This window comes from Setaria italica, chromosome V (genome assembly GCF_000263155.2).
Source record: "Setaria italica strain Yugu1 chromosome V, Setaria_italica_v2.0, whole genome shotgun sequence".
NCBI classification, from domain to species: domain Eukaryota; kingdom Viridiplantae; phylum Streptophyta; class Magnoliopsida; order Poales; family Poaceae; genus Setaria; species Setaria italica.
In genome coordinates this window covers 19995096-20016174 of record NC_028454.1, presented here as the reverse complement: position 1 = coordinate 20016174, position 21079 = coordinate 19995096, and the positions used below count along the sequence as shown (strand labels likewise).

Below are 21079 nucleotides of genomic sequence, written 5' to 3'. Positions count from 1 at the left end.
GATATCATTATCTCTATGATTACCACTAGGGCATATCTCCAACATATTCCTGCTATGTTGAATTATCAGTTATGGTGGTAATGACTGAATTAGTTTGCTTACACTGACGCACGTACTATTCCTCATAATTTTCATAGTGGCTGAGGGCTGCCGCCTATAATCTATGATGAATCATAGATTTTTTTCTATCATAGATAAGGTATGTTCAATGACGAAATTCTAAGACGTCACGCGGAACGTTATGGATGCTACTATTTCTACAAGTGAGAGTAGTATTTAATCGACCTTAGGAGTATTTTCTAATTGAGAATAAGAGTGCTTTCCAACTGACAGAAGGAGTATTTTTTTCAAATTTGAGGAGTAAATTTCAAATTTAATAAGAACTTACATGCCTGCTTGTTTAGTTGATAATAAGAAATTTGATCAGAAATTAGATGCTTTCTTGTTTAGTTATAATGTACACCCGCGCATACGTGAACAAGAGCATGCAAGGAATCAAGCTGCAATTTGGGACAACAATAATTATTTGAAGTACATGGCCATGACAGGTGAAATAGCATCTAAGAAATTAAAGTACGTCTTGTCACAACAATGTTTTTTTTGGCACATATAGTTTAGCGCTAATATCCTTATTTGCTAAATTTTTTAAAAATACAATACCATACGAGCGTCTGTTAAGATCCAAAACATTTTATCATCACGTTCGTCCTCCCGTATAATTCATGTGGTGCAATCGTAAATGGGTTGAATGAGATAACTATGATGATGTACTTGGGTCTGCCACTGGGTATCCATACCCTCTTCCTAAATCCACACAAATTTCAAGGGGGGAGTATGGCTGAAAATTATATACCCATTAAAAATTGGGAGGGTATGGCATGGGAGGTTACAATTAATCAATTGGATATATATATATATAATATAAATTTAATTATCCATTGGATACGGGTGGGATTTGGGAGGGTTACGTGACACCCGATCCAATTTGGATATGGACCGGTAGTGGCCCATGAGCGCAGGTGCGCATGTTTAGTACCATATTGAGCAAGGGCGAAATCAACTTATAAGACTTTATCTACCAGCCGTAATACCTTCGGGTTAATCCCTTTTACACGAAGTAAGGACGAAAGTATAAGCATGATGCTATGTGTTTGTGTGCCCACCCTCGGAAGGGCTGGACAATGCGGCTTTAGAGGACGTAATGCGTCTTTGGAGGACGGGGTATTACATGTAAGGAGTGGATAATTATTATTTGAATTTGAGTGTGAATAAGAGTGGGTTTACCGGTACCCTCCCAGTGGCAACCTACCTATGATGTATGTATTTTAAATTTTTCATTATGGGTAATTTTTTATCGTACAACAGTAAATATCACTAAATATGGTATCTACATCAATGGCAGATGTACCTTCACTTATTTTATTTGGCACACTATGTTTTACCTTTTATGTGTGATGTTAAGCTGTTGGTTTTAAATTTCTTTAATCTCAATATGAAGTTATATAAAATTCTTATTTATATATGTTTTGGTTATTCAGTAAACCTCAGAAATAAAAATTAGTTTGATCGTTTGATAGAACTAAATATGAATTAATTATATAAGTTAATGGTTAATTAATGAGTAAACGTGATCAGCTCATGTGATGTCATGGCTGATTAATGAGTAAACATGATCAGCTTATGTGATGCTATAGTAAATATGAGCTAATTTTGGACTAGGTAGAATCAATAGATTCTACCTCGTGAATTAGCTGACTTATACAATTAGTTTTGCAATGAGTCTATATTTAGTCTTCCTAATTAACATCCCAACATTGGATTATTTTTTAGTTAAACAGGACCTTAATCTAAAATTATTATATTTTTAAAAGTACGAGTGTTCCGGGTACATATACATATTTGCTATAAATAGTAATTATTGGAATGCAATTTTTACTGATTTTTTTTAAATACGTGGTGCATCGCGCTGAGTTAAAAAAAAAATCTGTCGACAAGCGAACATCTCTCCGACTCGAAATCTCCATTCGCATCTGGACTTCGATCCGTTTCTTTTGGCCCTGTTTGGAGTCGCTTATTTCCCGCTTATTGGTGGAAATAAGCGATAAACCCACCCAAACGCCTTGCTTATTTTTCGCTTATCACGTAAGCCGCTTATTGGAGAATCTGAAATACAACTAGCACTCCGCTTATCTCCCACGCGGGTCAGACCATGCTTCTGGGGCAAGCAGAGAAATTTTCCCCCGGTACCCTCGACCTCCAGGCGACCGCCGCCGCTCCTCCCGCCGCCGCCGCTCCAGATCCTGCCGCCGGCGCCGGGCTGCGTCCCTACCTCCGGCGGCCGCCCCTGCCAGGCTCCCGCCGCGGGCCGGTAGCCGCCGGACGCCTGGGCGCCGCCCCCGCCGGCCCCGGCGCCGGACGCCCCCGCCGCGGGCCGCTGGGCGCCGCACCCGCCGCCGGAAGCACCCTCCGCCCCCGCCTGGGCGCCACCTCCGCCGGTCGACGCCCCACCCCCCTGGATCCGGCTCCACCACCGACGCCTGGACGCCGCCCCGCCGCCGGACTGTGCCTGGACGCCGCCCTGCCGCCGGACGCCCCCGCCGCCTGGCCGCCGCCTGGCCGCCGCTCCTCCCGCCGCCGGACACCCCTGAGTATGTTTCTGGTTCACCAGTCCAACAGGCATTGTAACCATCTCTGAAATATGCATTGAAGCAAATAGCAAATATACAGACATGGCTCCTGTTACAGAAGCAAAAAAGTTATAGGGCATTCTTACGTTATGTACCTCAACGTCACAAAAAAAAGCAGGAGTAGCTTTGGATGCCAAATTCCGTTTGATTTTTCAGCTCAGATTTTATTTTCATGTGTTCATTGTTAGCAACTACATTCGTTTTTGTACTGGAAGAACACCTGTTGAGTTGTGTTGATGTGAACCATTAGGCTGTATTACGTCGAATAATAATTGTTGACAGGCTGAGTTCTTGAGTTTTATTCTGAAACTCTTTCTGTTCTGTAATTGCTGTCCCCGTCGATAATGATATACAACACCTCTGGTGCTTGAAAAAAGGCTAAGATTTCCAGTACTAAGATAATAGCTTCTTTTGGTGAAACATCGTGCCTAGAGCATGAATTCTCTGCGCACATATGACATTTGCAAAAAAATATGCATCTCATCACCTGCGTATGGAATCAATTAATTTTTTTTAGCCACTCCAGCAACCGAATGCCAATGTGATTCTCTATGGCATCAAGAATGATCTATATGTTCTTTATTAGTTTAATTCTCCAACAGAGAGTGCACCAACACATGATGCGTTTACTTTTTTCTTTTTACACGCAGCACATGATTGGCTGGTAAAAGTAGAAGAATCCATCCAATACACCACATATGACTTTCTTTTTTCATTTTGCATTGGAGTCTCTTTGGACCTATATGATGATGGAGTAGCTCATAACAATTTTATGTATGCGTGCAGTTGCTGCGAAGGATCTGGACAGCTGTAGCTGTTACGACTGCAAGGCCGCCAACAAATAGCAAGGTAAAATTTTGTGTCACTTGTTGATGGATTGCTAAAATGACAGATTGTGGTTTGTATGATCAGTGAACAAGCTCGTAGATTTGTATTTAATTCTACAATACTGTAATCAAATTTTAGATGGAAAAGTCGTCAAAGATTGTGGCAAAATGGGATTCATTTGCCGCGAAAGCTTTCAATGACATTTGTGTGGAAGAAGTACTTGCTTTCAATCGACCGCAGCAATGTTTGAATGCGGTGGGATATGCAAACCTTATTAGAAAGTTTTATGAGCGTACCAAGAGGCCATACGGTGAGAGTCAAATGAAGAATAGGTGGGATATATTGAAAAAAATGTATACCCAATGGAAAACTTTGAACTTGAGATCAACCGGATTGGGAAGAGATCCTGTTACTGGTTGTATTGTGGCTGACGATGAATGGTGGGAAGAACAAAATAAGGTGAGCCCACTAACAATCATACTAAAGATAGAGTTCATATACACGTTGTTTATTTTTTTTGAATTGGAGTATAATAGCATGCTGTTTTGATGATATTTTACAGGCTATGCCAGGTTGTATCCGATTCAGAACAGCTCCGCTTGAATATGAGGATCAGATGCGAATCATGTTTGAATCAGTCATTGTTACAAATGAAACTTCATATGTTCCAAGTGGTGATGGAAACGTTGATGTTGATGAACATGATGTTGTTGATGTTGAGGGCAATAATGATAGAGAGGCACATAAGGTCCCATCCAGTTCTGAGCGGAGGGCTTCAAAAAGGCCAGCTCCTAGTTCCCCTAAAGGAAAGAAGAAGAAGACTTTTAGAGACCAGTGCATGAAGCGGTTGGTCGATGCATATGAGTTGAAAGCTCAAAGTAGTAAACATTTAGCTACTTCACAGGTTGTTGATCACGTTAGAGATGAGATTGGAAATATGTTGGAGCAAGTCATTAAGGATGGGGCTGAGGAGGGGAGTGATGAACACTTCTATGCTACACAACTTCTTCAAAAAAAGGAGAACCGTGATGTGTTCATTACATTGAAGACACCAAATGGGAGGTTGAATTGGCTGAGGAGGGCTTGGGACATAAGGAAGAAGCACTAGGGTGTTGCATTAGTGTGCCATTTATCTTTCATTTGTCTTATGTTGTGTGAGACATAATTTCAATTTTCTAAGTATGCTGTGTGAGACTATGAACCTTCTATTAGTTGTGTTGTAACAATAAAAATTCATCTGATGACTTGGTTAGTGCTTTTTGACAGGCTTGCATTTGTTTTGATGAGTACCTCTAGTGCAACTAGTGAATGTGAAGGCAACAGTGATTCTGTTCATACCATGGATGTTGATGAATCTGACGACACTGATGATGATTACATAGTGGCAATGCTTGGTCTGGACTACATGGCATCATCTGGTATGAACAAGAAGAAGATTACTACTACGATAGCAAGGATGACTGGAATACAGTGGGTTGAGTTACAACTACAAGATCCAGTGGAGTGCTTTAACATGTTCAGAATGAGGAGGTCAGTTTTCTTAAGCCTTCATGATACTTTGGTGCAAGATTATGGATTGAGATCAAGTAGACAATTTTGTAGCAAGGAAGCACTAGGAATGTTTCTATGGGCTTGTGGTGCACCTCAATCTTTTAGGCAATGCAAGAATAATTTCCATCGCTCATTAGAAACTGTGAGTAGAAAATTTGAAGAGGTTCTTGAATCTATCATGAGATTAGCTGTTGACATTGTGAGGCCTAAGGATCCGCAATTTTCTACTATTCATCCTAAACTACAAGAAGCAAGATTTTGGCCTCATTTCAAAGATTGCATAGGAGCAATTGATGGTACCCATATACCCGTAACTGTGCCATTAGCTAATCAACCGAAATACATTGGCCGGCATGGGTATCCTTCACAAAACGTCATGGCGGTTTGTGACTTTAATATGCGGTTCACATTTGCTGTCACTGGTTGGCCTGGTTCTGTCCATGATACTCGTGTATTATTGGACACGCTTGTCACATACAAGGATCAATTTCCACATCCTCCCGATGGTAAGGACGAGTTATGTTGCAATTTTTTTTTCAGGGAATATTTGGTCATTGTGATATAACATGTAAATATAACATGCAGGTAAGTACTATCTTGTTGACTCTGGATATCCTAATAGAAAAGGATTTCTTGCACCCTACAAGGGACAGAGGTATCATGTTTCCGAATGGCAGCATGGTCAGCATCCGGTAGGATTGAAAGAAGTATTTAATCATGCACATTCATCCCTTAGAAATGTGATTGAGCGATCATTTGGAGTTCTAAAGATGAAGTGGCGCATTCTCTTGAATTTGCCCAGTTATCCGGTTAACAAGCAGTCGAAAATTATAGTCGCTTGTATGGCTCTTCACAATTTCATCAGAGATAGTGCCGTACATGACGTGCATTTTGAAGAGGATTTTCAGGAAGATGATGGTAATTCAACCCAACCTAGCACAGATGGTGGTGGTGGTGCTTTAGGAGATGACATTGATATGGGTGCATTGCGTGATGCTATTGCTGTCGCTATGTTTTCATGATTTGTTGTTGTACCCATGATGGATGTTTCCATACTATTCCGATCTATCGTATGAATTTCATATTATTGTGATGTAATTTCTATTTAACAAACTCCAAAAGCATTAGAATTATTGTCTTCTACTCAGATTCACAATAAAAATGAGCTATTATCAGCCTTAGGGGCATTCAGATCAATTTACCAATCAGGACAGACAATCGACACAAAATAATCAGGATTGCCAAACACCCTGCTTATTCAGACAGCAGATTCTCCAGGCAGCGGCTTATCAGATAAGCTTGCTTGCCAGATAAGCGAGTTCCAGAACTCCAAACAGGGCCTTTGTTCATCCGGTGGTAGAGCGACGGGAGGAAGCCTCGCACGTCCGCTGCTCCTTCCCGGTGGTCTGGCGCTACGCCTCGACCCGCCCATCCACGGATCCACCCACCACCGACGCCTCTCCAGGTCGATGGCGGCACAGCTCACCAATGGTGGTGGCGGCCCCACCACCACCACTTCCCTCGCCGACGACCTCCACGCCGTAGCCGAGATCCTGCTCCGCCTCCCATCGCCGGCCGCCCTCGTACGCGCCGCGCTCGCCTCGAGGCGTTGGCGCCAGGTCGCCTCCTCCCCGGGGTTCCTCCGCAGGTACCGCTCCCGCCACGCCTCGTCGCCCCTGCTTGGCCTCTACGTCCCCCGCGCGCACGCTGGGCTCCCCTCTTTCCAGCTTGCGGATTCGGTCCGATCTGACCGCGCCCTCGCCAAATTTGTGCGCGCGGGCGATTTCAATCTCACCGGCCTCGGGAGCCATCCGGAGTGGCGCCTCCTTGACTGCCACAGCAACCGCCTCCTCCTCTCCAGAGGCGAATCACGCGCCGTGTACGACCCCGTGTCTGGCCGTGAGCCACTATGGCTTCCGCAAAATAGCCCCCTCGAAGGCACCTTCATTTCTGAATGTTTGTTGCAAGGCCATAGCGACGATGCGACATCGTTCCGTGTGGTCTCCCTGCAGCATCGTGGCCGTGACCAGATGGTGCGAGCTGCCGAGTACGACTCATGTACTCGCCAGTGGCATCGCCATCAGTGGGTGAAGAACATCAAAAGACCTCAACATGACCAGGCGATGCACTCTGATAGGCTCATCTTTTGGAGATATGAAGACGCTTCATTGCTCTTGCTTGACATGGCAACTGTGGAATTCTCCATCCTTGGACTCCCCTTCACCTTCTTCCAACCGTCAATGTATGCCATAGGAGACACCGACGATGGTGTGTGCTGCCTTGTGGGCCTTGTTGGCAGCATTAACAACCTCCATTTGCAAGTGTGGCTGCTAAAGGAGGATGGTGCTGTCAAGACGTGGGAGCCAGAGAAGAAAGTTCCAGTGAGCCAAGTGCTTGGCAGGGATGCCCAATTGCATCAAGTCCATGTCGTAACCAATGGACTAGCTCTTCTATGCTGGGATCGGTGCCACCAATTCGCCATCAATCTGAGGAAAATGTGTATCAATGCTGAATTTGAGTGCAGTGCTCTTGGTTATCCTTTGCAAATGCCATGGCCACCTGCTGTGTTGGTGGAAACTGGTAGTGGTAAGTGATCCACACTTGACGCTTTAGATAGATCTTCAACAGAAAAGTATGAGTGAACTACACCTTTTGGTTACTACTTACACTGGTCAATTGTGGTAACTTTTCTGCAGAGACTATTAATTATCTTGTGGATGTTGTAACACAAAATCTTTTGGTAATCGAGGAAACTGAGGTATTTATGAATTTTTAACAAACTTCCATTTCTATCAAAAGATATTCCAACTTGTTGTGTCCCAGCCGTACATGAATATTCCCTGGGCACCTTTGTTCAGTCAAATTCGTTATATAGCATTGTACTTTGTATTGCCATTTAAATTTATCAATTCTTGGCCACTAAGATTAAATGCTGCTGCATCCATTCTTGCAAAACTTTGTTTTTAATAATTCTTACAATTGTTCCTTATTTATTTGTTAGATGAATATGATGGTTGGTGTGCAATGTGACAAGATGGTTCGCAGAAGCAAGAAAATTCCTATTAGCAAGCTAGGTCATGTTGGTGACATCATCCACTATAATCAAATGGTCATCCATGGCTGTGAGATGGTTCAAGGTATTCAGAAGACTCATGGTAATGACACTACTGAGTCGGTGATACGAACTAAATCAAGATGTGGTAGCGAGATGGCTTCTAGTGATCATGGTGGTCAGATGATCAACTGTAATCAAACTGTCATCTATGATAGTGAGATGGTTCAAGGTATTGAGAGGAATCATGATAATGGCACTGCTGAGATGACACCACCTACCCCATCAAGATGCAGCAATGAGATGGATCACAGTGATCAGATGATCCACTGCAACCAAATGGTTATTGAGGGCCGTGAGATGGTTCAAGGTATTGAAGCTACTCATGGTACTTACACTGTTGAGGCAGCGCCTACCTCATCAAGACATGGCTGCAAAATAGTCCCTGGTAGCAGGATGGATCATGGTTGCTCAGTTATCCGCTGTAACCAAATGGCCATCCATGACAGGCAGATGGCTCAAGGTATTGAGATGCCTCATGGTAATGACACTGCGGAGGCAGCACCAGACGCACCACCAACCACAGCAAGACGTCGGAGAAAGAACTCCATCATCTGGGAGCATTTCACTACTGAAACTGATTCTGATGGATGCACACGAGCATGCTGTAATTATTGCAAGAGAATCTTTGCCTGCTCCAAAACAGCAGGCACTAGCCATCTAAAAAGGCACATTACCCTGGGTTCGTGTCCTGTGATGAAAGGTCAAGTGCTTCCTTTATCAGGAAGGACAGGAAATCATGGCAGCGGTGCTGTGGAGAAACCTTCCAAGAGGCTATGCTTATATGCTGGCCCTGGAAACGATGCATTTAATCAAAACAGTAATACATCGTATCTGGGGAACATAGACATTCTGACTGAGGTATTTAAGATTTTTCCCAATTTTTATTTCTGTTTAAAACAATGCAGCTGTGCATTTTGCAACCACAGGAGTCAGGAGGTAGTTTGCCTCTATTATTTGTTCTGTTACATTTTCTTATTTAGCAATTGTATTTTATAACGTTTGACTCTTGGTCATTTTGTATGGAAAAGTGCACCTTAAACTATTGCCTCGGTCTATTTTTCTTTTGTCTGATCTAAAACCATTCATTTTGCAGCCTCTAACTACAAAACAAGGAAATGAATACTCAATATCAAAATGCTTAAAAGTTTTACATGACATGGATGATATGTCAGATGAGATCAAGCATCTTGCCTATCATGTTCTCAAGGATGCAACAAATCGAGAGATATTTATGAGCTATGAATCAAGACTTCGTGGTTTGTGGTTGAAGAAGGAAGTTAACAAACTTGGAATATGACTGACTTCATGTAAGTCTTGCTGTATCTGCCCTCTACCCTCTTTGTTGTTTGCGTTTGTTCAAGGTTGAATACTTTTGTTTCAAAATTGCAAATTTTTTTTTGGAGTAATGTGTAATGAGCTTGTTATATACCAAAGTGCTTGTAATGGCCTGAACTCCATCATCATTCTTGGTGCTTGGTCAATTTGGAACCATTGAAATCGATGTGTTTTTGACGGGATTTATCCAAGCCTAAATGGAGTTCTGTCAATTGTCAGAGAAGAGATGCATCTGTTGACTTTTGCTGGAGCTAGAGGAGTTTCTCATCTCCTCGCCCTGGCATCTTATCTTAGTGCTAGTTAGGGTCTGGTATTTCCCTCTGGTAACAGGTGATTAGTTCTTTTGTAAGATGAGGGTTTTTTCTGCTCAGGTTTTTTCCCTCTGGTTTTTTGCAGAAGACCTACCAGCTCAGGCAAAAGAGGAGCTGTGTGGGGGGGTCTGGGGGAGGAGGAAGCCCGCCGTTGCAAACTGTCTTAGTAGTACCAAGTGTGTCCCTGAGAAAGTTACTTGCAATGGGAGTGTGAGAGCTAGTTTTTTGGGTTGTTCTTTGTAAACCGATGGCTCGGTCCATGGTAAAACTGTACTGTAAACCGATCAGACGGTCTTTTGCTTTTGCTTAAGACGGGGTCAAGGCCCTAAAACTCTAAAAAAATGCAGGACGAAGTAAGGTCTTGAAGTAGTACTAGTGCTGGCTGTATTTTCAAGTCAAAGTAGCCTGTATGATAATGGTTACTTCAGAACTTGTTACTTATGGTGTAGTGTTATTATAACACGGGCTGTAATTTGGTCATTCTCTAGCTTGATTTCTGAAGTAGGCACGACCTGATTCCTTATAATCAATGGAATACCATTTGACTATTGGTAGTTTAGAATGCAAAGTCCACGGTAAACTATGGCTAACTCTAAAACTGCAAAGTAAACAAATACTCCATATCAGGATGCATTGAGGTGTTTAATTCGATGGATGTGTCAGGTTAGAAGCTTCTAGTATTTGATGCTATCCAGAATTCAAATATCGAGTGGATGTTATGTGCTGTGAATCCAGACGACGTGATATGTGGACTGTGGTTGAAGGAAATTGACAAACTTCGAACGTGCGTATTGAGTACACGTAAGTTCAGGGAGAATTGGCCAAAAAAAAAAAAGATAGCTCGACCTCAGATTTAATTTGATGTGTTATCCCCAAAAATAAGTTAGCCCTTGTTTACTTCCCTCCAAACTCCCAACTTTGACACTATGCAAAAAGAAGATTCTCCATCACATCAAACTTGCGGTACATGCATGGAGTACTAAATGTAGACGAAATAAAAAACTAATTGCACAGTTTTGTTGTACTTTGCGAGACGAATCTTTTGAGCCTATTTAGTCAATATTTGGACAATAATTCACAAATATAAACGAAACGCTACAGTGTTGCATTTATAGCAAAATGCCAATTTTGCAACTCCCAACTTGGGAAGTAAACCAACATCCTTGCAGAACCGCTCTGACAATTTTGCACACTGAAGGACAATCTCAGTCTAGTGTATAACTAGCTCAATGGGGACCGTTAGAAATGGATGTGTAGCTTCTAAATTAAACCTTTACATTGTCTCTATTCATAACTAGAGGAGTAGAGTGTAGTATAGAAATGGTTCTATATTTATAAAGAATCTGAGAAGATCTTGCGTAAACTGACTCGGAATCAGTATTGTCAGTTCCCGTAGAAAGCATTTGTCGCGTCGAGTTAGTCTTGTTCACTTTTTGGAAGCTAATTATACAGCGCCACCGTTCAACTCAAGGTGTCGTTGCCGCTCACAAATTGACCGTATCAAAGAGGTGATGCCCTGTATTATTTTATTCATTTGTGGGAGGATCATAAATTTAAGAGTAAATTGCAATTAACATGCATACACCAACTTGTATGTTCGTATCACTTTGATCCGACACTTAGTAAAACGTGCAAGTAAATGCACGACTACATTCCATGTATATATGTTTTGCCACCGTAATAGTTGACGTAGACGGTTTTATTCAGGCCTGGTTTGGTTTATGCTGCTTATTTTTAAGCACCCGTTATATCGATGTTTAGATACTAATTAGAAGTATTAAACGTAGACTATTTACCAAACTCACTACATAAGCCGAGGCTAAACGGCGAGACGAATCTATTAAGTCTAATTAGTCCATAATTTGACAATGTGTTGCTATAGTAAATATTTGCTAATGATGGATTAATTAGACTTAATTAGGCTTAATAGATTCGTCTCGCCGTTTAGCCTCCACTTATGTAATGGGTTTTGTAAATAGTCTACGTTTAATACTCCTAATTAGTATCTAAACATTCGATGTGACACGTGCTAAAAATAAGCAAACGGAACCAAACAGCCCCTCATGTAACCCCATACATGTTTTGCCATCGCTTCTTTTTTGCCACTGCCCATCATTAGACGTGGGAATGGATGGAAATCCGTATTCAAACACAACAGTCCAAAGCAAATCTGAATATTATTAGGTCCATGTCCACCCAATTGATTTTAGATCGTGGAAAATCCAATCTAACTCAAATCCAACACTAAAAATATTTCAAAATCTGTCCAAATATCTAATCTCTTCTAACTTGCTCTAGTTTCATCTTCCTTTGGTTTTGTTCGATGGACGCAATGCCGAGTTGCCGACGCCTTGGGAAAGAGAAAGGAAGATTGGGTCCTTCGCAAGCGCATGACGACGTCGAGCACCGAAGTGGCAGGAGGAGAAGCCATGAGCTCAGCATCACCCGTGAATGCTCGGTCAGTTCCCAACTACCATGCCAATCCAACGAGCACGAACGCCGCCGCCATAGTAATCGATCTAGGCCCAACGTAATTGGCGTAGAGGTCGACACAGCCTAGCCCGTAGGGATGCTGTTGTAAAACTTGTCATGGTGGCGATCCCTTGACCTGGACATGGCCCTCAAATGATGCCGCCGCCATATACCTCAATGTTGCACCTAAAGACCATCCATCCTATGCGAATGCCGTGGTGTTGTTTGACTCAATTCATTCTGACGGACAAGACCTACGCCGGCATGAATTGTTTACGAGTGAATACATCCCTTGCATTGAACTACCCGTGGAAATACGATGGATATCCAAAAGTTTCTCTATCTTGTACCAATATCCACATTTATTTTGAACCTAGATGAGAAGGGGAACAGAGATAAAGGATTATATGCGTAAACCCTCCACCTGCCACGGTGCGTGACTAAATACTCCCTCCGGCCTGAAATATAAGACATCCTAGATATTTTAGAACATATTAGTAAAAGTAGCAAAAAAACACATATACCTCTGAATTAATGGTAGTTGCAGATAACAAGGAATTTAGCCACCCTTATCTTGTCAATTCCAGGAAGAATTAAATGAGAAATCATCCAAATATACCTGCAATAATGCCTTGTATTTGAGGATAAATTTTGAACATTTGGATGCCTTATATTACAGGAGGGAGGGAGTACATCTATGTGGCATACCGCATACATGTGACTATATATGCACACATCTAGACAAGTTCATGCATCCGTTTGCATATTTTGCTACTTTTTGGATCAAAGTGATACAACCATACAATACTACTGCTATGACCCTCATACGTGCTGACACGAAACCCTCATCCGTGTTGGTGTCCGCTACCACAGAGCCGATACGAATGAGGGAACATTTATTCGTTCCAGTGTCAGAACCGACACGAATAACTTGTTAAACCTATGTTAGGGATCTGGACCAAGAGGGTCACCCTTGTGCACCAGATTACCGGAGGTCCATTCGGTTTCGTAGTCACCTTAGCAAGGTAACCACCCTTGCGTGATCACCTTTGCACGTCTTATCACTACTAGACGATCGACCTTTAGTACTGAGTGCCTGACCAGTACCGCTTGTTCGGAACTAAATGCCAGGTCATTTAGTACTGGTCAAAATGCACGGTACTAAATGGGCCATTTAGGACCTATTTGGTAGAGCTCCACGCAGCTCCAGATCCTTAAATACAGCTCCGTTCCTATTTTTTCCAGCCAAACGGTGCAGCTCCGTGAAATCTAGATCCGCAAAAAAATTGGATCCAGCTCCCAGATCCACCAAATCCACGGAGCACCCCAGGGGGTGCTCTCAAAACGCTGGTTTTGTAACCCCTCATGGAGTTGGTGGAAATTACCCACCAATACCATCGTTTACACATCCTCGTACCGGTTCGCGTATTCTTTTCTCCGCGCCGCCTCTCTTTTCTCCTCCGACGTTGCTTTCTTTTTTCCTCCCGCGACTAGTGCATGCCGCCGCATCCAGCGCCGGCCGCCGCCTCCAGCGCCCCCTTCATCACCGTCGGTGGTCGGACCGCCGCCGGGAATGAGGAGATCAGCGCCTCCTCCACCTCCTCCGCCTCCTTCGTCTTCCAATCCGGCCCCTAGGGTTGGACTTCCCCGTCCTGGCGGCGTCACTGGATCTCCGGCCATGGGCGGTGGTGGGAGCATGGCTGCGCTGACCTGGGCGGCCCGGCCAGGGCAGCGCAAGCCTGGCCGCGGGTGGCCTGGGCGGCGCAAGCGTGGCCCCGGCTGGCCTGGGCGACGTAAGCCTGGCCGCGGGTGGCCTGGGCGGCGCAAGCCGGGCCGCGGCGGGCCTGGGTGGCGCGGCCGGCAGTGGTAGCGTGGCCGCGGATGGCTTGGTGAGTAATGCCTCAACTGATATTGTCTCTGATATTGTTAATCAACTCATGAAAGACAGTTGCGTGAAATTGCCCCCTTGCAAACCACTCTGGGTTACCCCTGGCTTCATGATTATCATGTTATAATGATTATGTGGAGATCTGAGTTGCAGATCATAACGTCATTTGGTGTTGGGGGCTTAGTTTCATTTCATTTGCTCACATTGCGGAGACTAGCTAATTTGTGCTGAACGCAACCTGAAGGCAGGCTGTTCAGCATGATAGCGATAATTGCATTTGCACCCGAGGGAAAAATGACCGAACGTTATATGCATTGTATTTGTTATACTGGTTCACCACATTGTACCATCGATGAATGTTATACTGGTTCTCTCTTGCTCGAGCTTCCCGTATAGAATATGGTGTGCAACCTTTCTGACATATTAATACAAACTGACTTTTTAGTTGCTCACAATTGGCAATTTTTCATCATTCGTAATTAGAACTAAAATTGCGTGCCCATTGTTCTTCTGAAAATAAATCTTTATCATTTTTTTAGGGCAGAAAATAAATCTTATCGTTGCTTATGAGTAAACAAGGTGGCCCTAGACTCCGAAGTTGGAGTCGAGGGCCATCTTGTTCTGCCTGGCAATTGTAACTCGCCCATAGTCTGATGCAAGAGAAAAATACCATATGTTGGGGGAAACTAGCATTTAACACCAAGTGCACATTTGCTGCCTTGCTGGTAAAAGGGCATTAAGCAAACTCATCTTGGAAATGAATACTGACGAATGCAGGCTGTGGAGCATAGTTTCATTTTATTTGTTCTATCTACTATTGCACAGACTATATAATTGTAATAGATACCACTTTTCTGCAAAACGAGTTCATGTTTATTCTTTGGTATTTAGTGGTGAAAGGAAGATTTTATTTCTGATCATGAGGCTATTGAAACTTGCACCTAACAGATATAATATAGATGAAACTGTCCAACGCAAGCAAGTGGCAAATCAGTTTACAGAATTACTCGCCTAGTTGACAGCTATCAAATCTGAGCTAATTCATTCATTGTTCAGGACTTCAAGATTATAAAAGATCATAAATCTTAACTCTGTTAATATTGTGACAGCATCTTCTGATGGGCTATACTAATTGGATTATTGGCAAATGGCATGTAGGACACGGTGATCGGTGATGAGTTCTTGATGGCGTCGCAGGCATCTTCTACACCGGTTGCGCAAGCTAGGAGGCGTGCTGCATCAGCTAACAAAAGGGCAAGGGATGATGAGGTATATTTTTCTTCCATTGTAGTGGAGCTGTTGTATAATAGAGTTGGAATTTGAACAATATTTTGGGGAAATCATTAATAGGGTGATCATATGGATTGGAATGATGGCTATACCACCATTGTTTGCAAGTTGTTTGCTGAACAAGTTAGAAAAGGAAATCGACCAAACACTCATTTGAACAATGTGGGATATTCCGAGGTGAAAGAAAGGTTTTTTCAGAGTACTGGTATCATGTTGAAAAAAAGTCAACTTAAGAACAAGTGGGATAAGTTGAGGGGTGATTTGTCTGCATGGAACAAATTAATGAGAAAGCAAACTGGTATTGGTTGGAACTGGGAGAAGGGAACTATCAATATGGACGCCGAGTGGTGGAAAAAAACAAAAAAAGTGAGCACTTCTCGCATGGTATTTTGTTCATATATAGATTATATTAGTCTTATATAATTTCAATTTAATACCTTTGTCAAACACTTTTAGGACATTCCTGGCGTGGGGAAATTTAAGAATAGGCCTCTCCAAAATGAAGATGAGTTGAAGGTGATGTTTGGAAACATCATTAATGAAGAGCAAGATCATTGGAATCCTATGAGTTCCAACCCCATCATACCCCCAAGCCAAGAAGCACCCAATCCTATGAGTTCCAACTTCATTGATGCCGAGGATGGGTTAGAGATGGGTGGTAACAATGATTTAGACAATGGCAATGAGGTCCAGGAGGTTTCTCCTTCCGTTGCCAATGCTAAGAAAAAAGTCCATGTGATCCTTGATAAACCTAACAAGAAACATAAGGCAAGCACAGCATTAGTTATACAAGAACACATCTCCAAGATATCAGATAATGCTTCCTCTTTTGTAGCAAGCAGGCAAGCTGGGATCACTATTGAACAAGTAATGGACCATGTTGCCGCATGTGGGGCTGCGTGTGGCAGTGATGAGCATTTTGTGGCAACTGAGCTTTTTGTCAAGAAAGAGCAAAGGGAAATGTTCATGACTATTCCCACCAATGAGGCTAGGTTTAGTTGGCTGGATATGATGTTTGCAAAGTGATGGCCGAGTGATTTGCCATCTTTTTTTTAGACATGTCATTTTTATTCATGTATGTCATATGGACAAATTTGTGATGCTTAATTTGTTGTCATTTTTTATTCATCTATCTTGTGTGGATAATTTGTGATGGTCAATTTGTTGTCAACTTTTATTCATCTTACGTTGTTATTTGGACATGTTATTTTTATTCTTGCAGTTGTCTAGTGATGATTCTAGTGATGAGAATGAGCAATTTTTCAAAACTATCCTAGGAGGTGCTATGCTTGCTCAAATATATGTTGATATGTTCCTTACGAAAAACCCTACAAGGACATCTACCACCAGTGGAATGGGTTTTATTTTGGAGACTTTGCACACTCCAGGCGAATGCCATAGCCAGTTGCGTATGAGCACAGAAATCTTCTTTGATCTTCATGGCTTATTGGTACAGAGGTATGGGCTAAAACCATCGTTGCACATGTCTACCGAAGAGAGCCTAGGAATTTTCTTATTTATCTGTGCGGGAAATGAGTCTAATAGAAAATGTCAAAATCGATTCAAGCACTCTGGTAAAACTATTAGTCGAAAATTTGAGAATGTTCTGAACTGTTTGATGGCCATGGCAAAGGATTTCATTAGGCCAAAAGATCCAAATTTTCATAATGTTCATAGGAGAATAAGGGATGATAGGCGAGCATATCCACATTTCAAAGATTGCATTGGAGCACTTGATGGCACCCATATTCGTGTTTCCCTTCCACCGGATGATCAAGTGAGGTATATCGGGAAGACAGGGATAGCAACCCAAAATGTTTTAGCAGTCTGTGATTTCGACATGCGGTTCACATATGTGTCAACGGGCCAACCAGAAGCTATGCATGACACAAGTGTGTTATACAATGCATTGAGTGTGGACGAGAAATTCTTTCCACATCCACTGCAAGGTAAAATTTATTGGAATAATTACTTTACCATTATATGTGACTACAAATAAATTTATTTTTTGTCATCATTTGTAGGTAAATACTACGTTGTCGATGCGGGGTATCCCAATCGTCCAGGTTATCTAGCTCCATATAAGGGTGAGAGGTATCATATGCCTGAGTGGCATAGAGGTATGGAACCAAAAACCCCAAAGGAAAAATTCAATCGCATCCATTCTTCTATTCGAAATGTGATTGAGCGATCTTTTGGCGTATTGAAAATGAAGTGGCAAATTTTATACAAAATGCCGAACTACCCGATGTGGAAACAAAAAATGGTAGTTATTGCTTTTATGGTCCTTCAAAATTTCATTCGTGAGCATAATAGTGAGGATTCAGACTTTGCTCGGTTTGATCGTGATCCTAATTTTGGCCCTACAATACCGCAACGGTACAATCGATTTGTAGTTCCATCGGATGGATCTACTTCAGAAGGCAGTGTCACTACAATGGATATTTTTCGCAATGAGCTGGCCACCAATCTCGCTCTTGCTTGGAGGTAGAATGTAATGAAGTAGTGACTTATCAAATTTATTATCTATGTATGGACAATTATTTATGTATGAACAATTAATTTATGTATGAACAATTAATCAACTTCTTGGGAAAATGACTAGGCTTTTGTCCAGTCTTTATCGGTCTATGGATTCAACAGCCAGATATGACAGCAGGATGATCACTATTGCGTACATCCCCTGTAATTAGAAAAAATGAGAATAAAAAATGGGAAAACACCCAATTGGTAGCTACCACGCCGAACATAAATTCACTCAGAAACTTTATATAAGCTGGCAACCAGCTAAACGACACGGTTGACAACAAATCATTAATTGGCGCATAACTGTTTTCTCACATTTACATTTATTTCTTATAAGCAGAAAAAAATGAGAAGAAAAAATGGAAAACACCAAGGGCATTAGTGGACAATCCAACCAAAAACTCTGTTTCTGGATTTGGAGCTGTTGTCTCAGCCAAACACTTTTGCTCAGCTCCACGGTGAGAGCATAGATCCACGCTGGAGCTGCTCTGTGGTGGAGCTGTTGTTTTTTTGGATCTGGAGCTGCGTGGAGCTCTGCCAAACAGGCCCTTAGTACCGGTCGGTAGTACCAACCGGTACTAAACTGCGAGCCACATCACGCTGTTGCATATGGCAGTTTAGTACCGGTTGGTAAATGGTTATTCTTTTTTTTGTTTTCCTTTCATTTTAGTTCGTGGGTTAGCGTTGACACTTGATTATTGATACACTTTGAGTGCTATTGAACTAGTGTTTCCAAGCATATTCTTATACTAACCCGCCACTTGGCACCCGAAATAACCCCATATTTGCATATGTATTGTGTTTTGGACCATATTGCAAAATCACAGGAAATACGACATAAATAAAGGGTTTTTCTATAAGTTGGAATTGGGCCCGAACTTTGGAAATTTGAAGGTCCAAACACGAACATTGAACTGCAAGCCCGTACGAGGAGCTGAAACTTGCACGGGCCATATCTTCCTCATCCGAACTCTGATTGGGGCAAATTTACAGGAAAAATTACATAGCTTGACGAGATCTATGTCAGGCATACACCCCAGGTCCACGAGTAGGCCTTGGACGGCCCACCAAGGGACGTACTCGGACAAGATCAGAACAAGGATGGGCGTATCCTTCTCGAATTAATCTTGTATGTTTATGGAAAACTACTCAGGCCAATACCGAGTAGAACTCTGTAATAGTACCCGACTAGGATCAGACTTGTAACCCTGCCCTCCCGTGTATATAAGGCCGGCCAGGGACCCCCCTCAACATATCTCTCTCTCAAGACTAGAACATACATCATACAAACCAACACACAGGACGTAGGGTATTACGCGATCTAGCGGCCCGAACCTGTCTAAATCGTGTTCCTTGCGTCACCATTGATTCCTTGATTCTCGACGACCCTTACCGCATAAAAGACCACCTAGGGTACTCCCTAGGAGGGTTGCTGGTCTAAAACACTGACAGCTGGCGCGCCAGGTAGGGGAACTCGTCGAGTTTCTCAGCGCGAACTCAATGGCAAAGGTCATCATCAGGCCCGTCTTCTTCATCGAAGCCGGCCCACCTTCGTTTTTGGACCCTGGCTTTGCGTCGCCGAAGGCTCGGGATCATTCCGGCGCCAGATCGTCGACGTTCAGGAGAAGAAACCAGAAAATCTGACCAGAAAAAACCAAGATTTCAAAGTCAACGAGTTCGAGTTCGACTACGCGTCGGATTCGACTTCACCTCGGACTACTCCGAACCTCCGCTCGGGGGTCGGACACACCCGACCTCAGGACTCAGGCTCGGGCGAGGTGGAGTTCCACCCTCAAGGGGCCGGGCGCATCCGACCCCGGGACTCAGGGTCGGGCGAGGCAGAGTTTCACACTCAAAGGGTCGGGCTCAGCCGACCCCAGGTCTCAGGGTCGGATTCGCCTTGAGTTCGTCAGTCTCAGCCGGTATCCAAGTCAGTTTCAACTTCAAGGCGGTTCCCGCACGGACTTCGCAACGCAACCAAAGTCTACCAAGGCTTTCTTGCTGAAACCCGATCCGAACTCGGGCATGACGAAGACGTCGACTCCGACTCGTCCTATTCACCAAAGATACCATTATCTGGTTCAGCCCAAGGGTTGGTAATAACTTCGACATCACAAGGCAGATTCATCCACTGGCCGGGATTGTGACCACCTCTTCTCGACCGTGGCTACGACTCGCGCCTAGTCGCCCATATAGATAACTTACTGTTGATGCCAGATTTTGACACGTGTAAAATCAGCGTTAGGAGAAGAAGAGATCGGAAGATGCGGCGAGATACAAGGGCGATGATTAGAAATCGGCCGATTGGTGCTACAGTCAAGGATCGGCCAAATGATGTTACAGTCGAGGATCGGCCGATTGATCCTTCGAGTTCCGCCTCGCCCGACCCCTGAGGTTTGGGATCGGACGCGCCCGGCCCCCAAGGGAGGATCTCCGCCTCGCCCGACCCCTAGGGTTTGGGATCGGACGCGCCCGACCCTCCAAAGGAGGATCTCCGCCTCGCCCGACCCCTGGGGTTTGGGATCGGACGCGCCCGACCCTCGAAGGGAGGATCTCCGCCTCGCCCGACCCCTGGGGTTTGGGATCGGACGCGCCCGACCCTCTAAAGGAGGATCTCCGCCTCGTCTGACCTTAGTCCCCAGGATCGGGATAAGTCTGAGCCCTCGACGTGTGGGTCCTGATCGGTTACCCCTTTGCCAAAGAGGTGATCGGCCGATTAAGAGGTTAGAATGGATGGGCCGATGTGGGCTTTAAAAAGATTATGAAGATGAAGAAGGAGTCAGCCCATGAAGCGCGTGAAAATAGTATGAATCGTACTTGTAAATATTTGTTTTCCGTTTAAACTTAGGGATAGAGTTCTAGTCAGATAGGAAGTCATTTGTACGGGGCTATAAATAGCCACCCTTATGGATCTGTAAAAGCAATTAACTCAATACAACAAACTACTTTTTCCTCGTACTTACTTTCAAGCAGGCGACTTCGCCAATACTTTTTCCCCTTTTTCACAAGTTCGTACGGGTTGGCGGGGCTGCATCAACTTGACCTCCGGCTGATCTTGTAAGTTCCGTTTATCGAG

At 43.5% G+C, this 21079-nt stretch overlaps 2 protein-coding genes across 4 annotated transcripts in view; both read left to right on the top strand.

Annotated features, from left to right (window-relative positions):
* Positions 1–4780, top strand: part of LOC111257330 (uncharacterized protein At2g29880-like) — a 9625-nt gene extending 4845 nt beyond the window's left edge. The window contains exons 3-5 of the mRNA XM_022826662.1: positions 3474–3536; positions 3654–3974; positions 4078–4780. Of these exons, the coding sequence (XP_022682397.1) occupies positions 3474–3536; positions 3654–3974; positions 4078–4623 (930 nt within the window). The 3' untranslated portion in view covers positions 4624–4780. The remainder of the gene's footprint in view (positions 1–3473; positions 3537–3653; positions 3975–4077) is intronic.
* Positions 4781–6393: 1613 nt separating this feature from the next.
* LOC101784870 lies at positions 6394–10309 on the top strand. 3 transcript variants are annotated; one of them, XM_004968747.4, is made up of 5 exons: positions 6394–7652; positions 7763–7824; positions 8068–9039; positions 9275–9488; positions 9888–10309. In XM_004968747.4, exons 1-4 carry the CDS (start codon positions 6536–6538, stop codon positions 9476–9478), a joined length of 2355 nt encoding a protein of 784 aa, XP_004968804.1. In that variant the 5' UTR covers positions 6394–6535; the 3' UTR covers positions 9479–9488; positions 9888–10309. The 3 variants fall into 3 exon arrangements, with proteins under 3 accessions (XP_004968804.1, XP_004968803.1, XP_022682758.1); XM_004968746.4 differs by having other exon boundaries at positions 6395–7652; positions 9913–10309; XM_022827023.1 differs by having other exon boundaries at positions 6395–7652; positions 9275–10309.
* The last annotated feature ends 10770 nt before the right edge of the window (positions 10310–21079 follow it).

What these genes read in the sequence shown, in the direction of transcription:
- LOC101784870 (XM_004968747.4), top strand. Translation starts at nt 6,536, where the DNA reads ATGGCGGCACAGCTCACCAATGGTGGTGGCGGCCCCACCACCACCACT. An exon ending in GTTGGTGGAAACTGGTAGTG is followed by an intron (nt 7,653 to 7,762) that starts GTAAGTGATCCA and finishes ACTTTTCTGCAG; the next exon opens with AGACTATTAATTATCTTGTG. An exon ending in TGGTAATCGAGGAAACTGAG is followed by an intron (nt 7,825 to 8,067) that starts GTATTTATGAAT and finishes TTTATTTGTTAG; the next exon opens with ATGAATATGATGGTTGGTGT.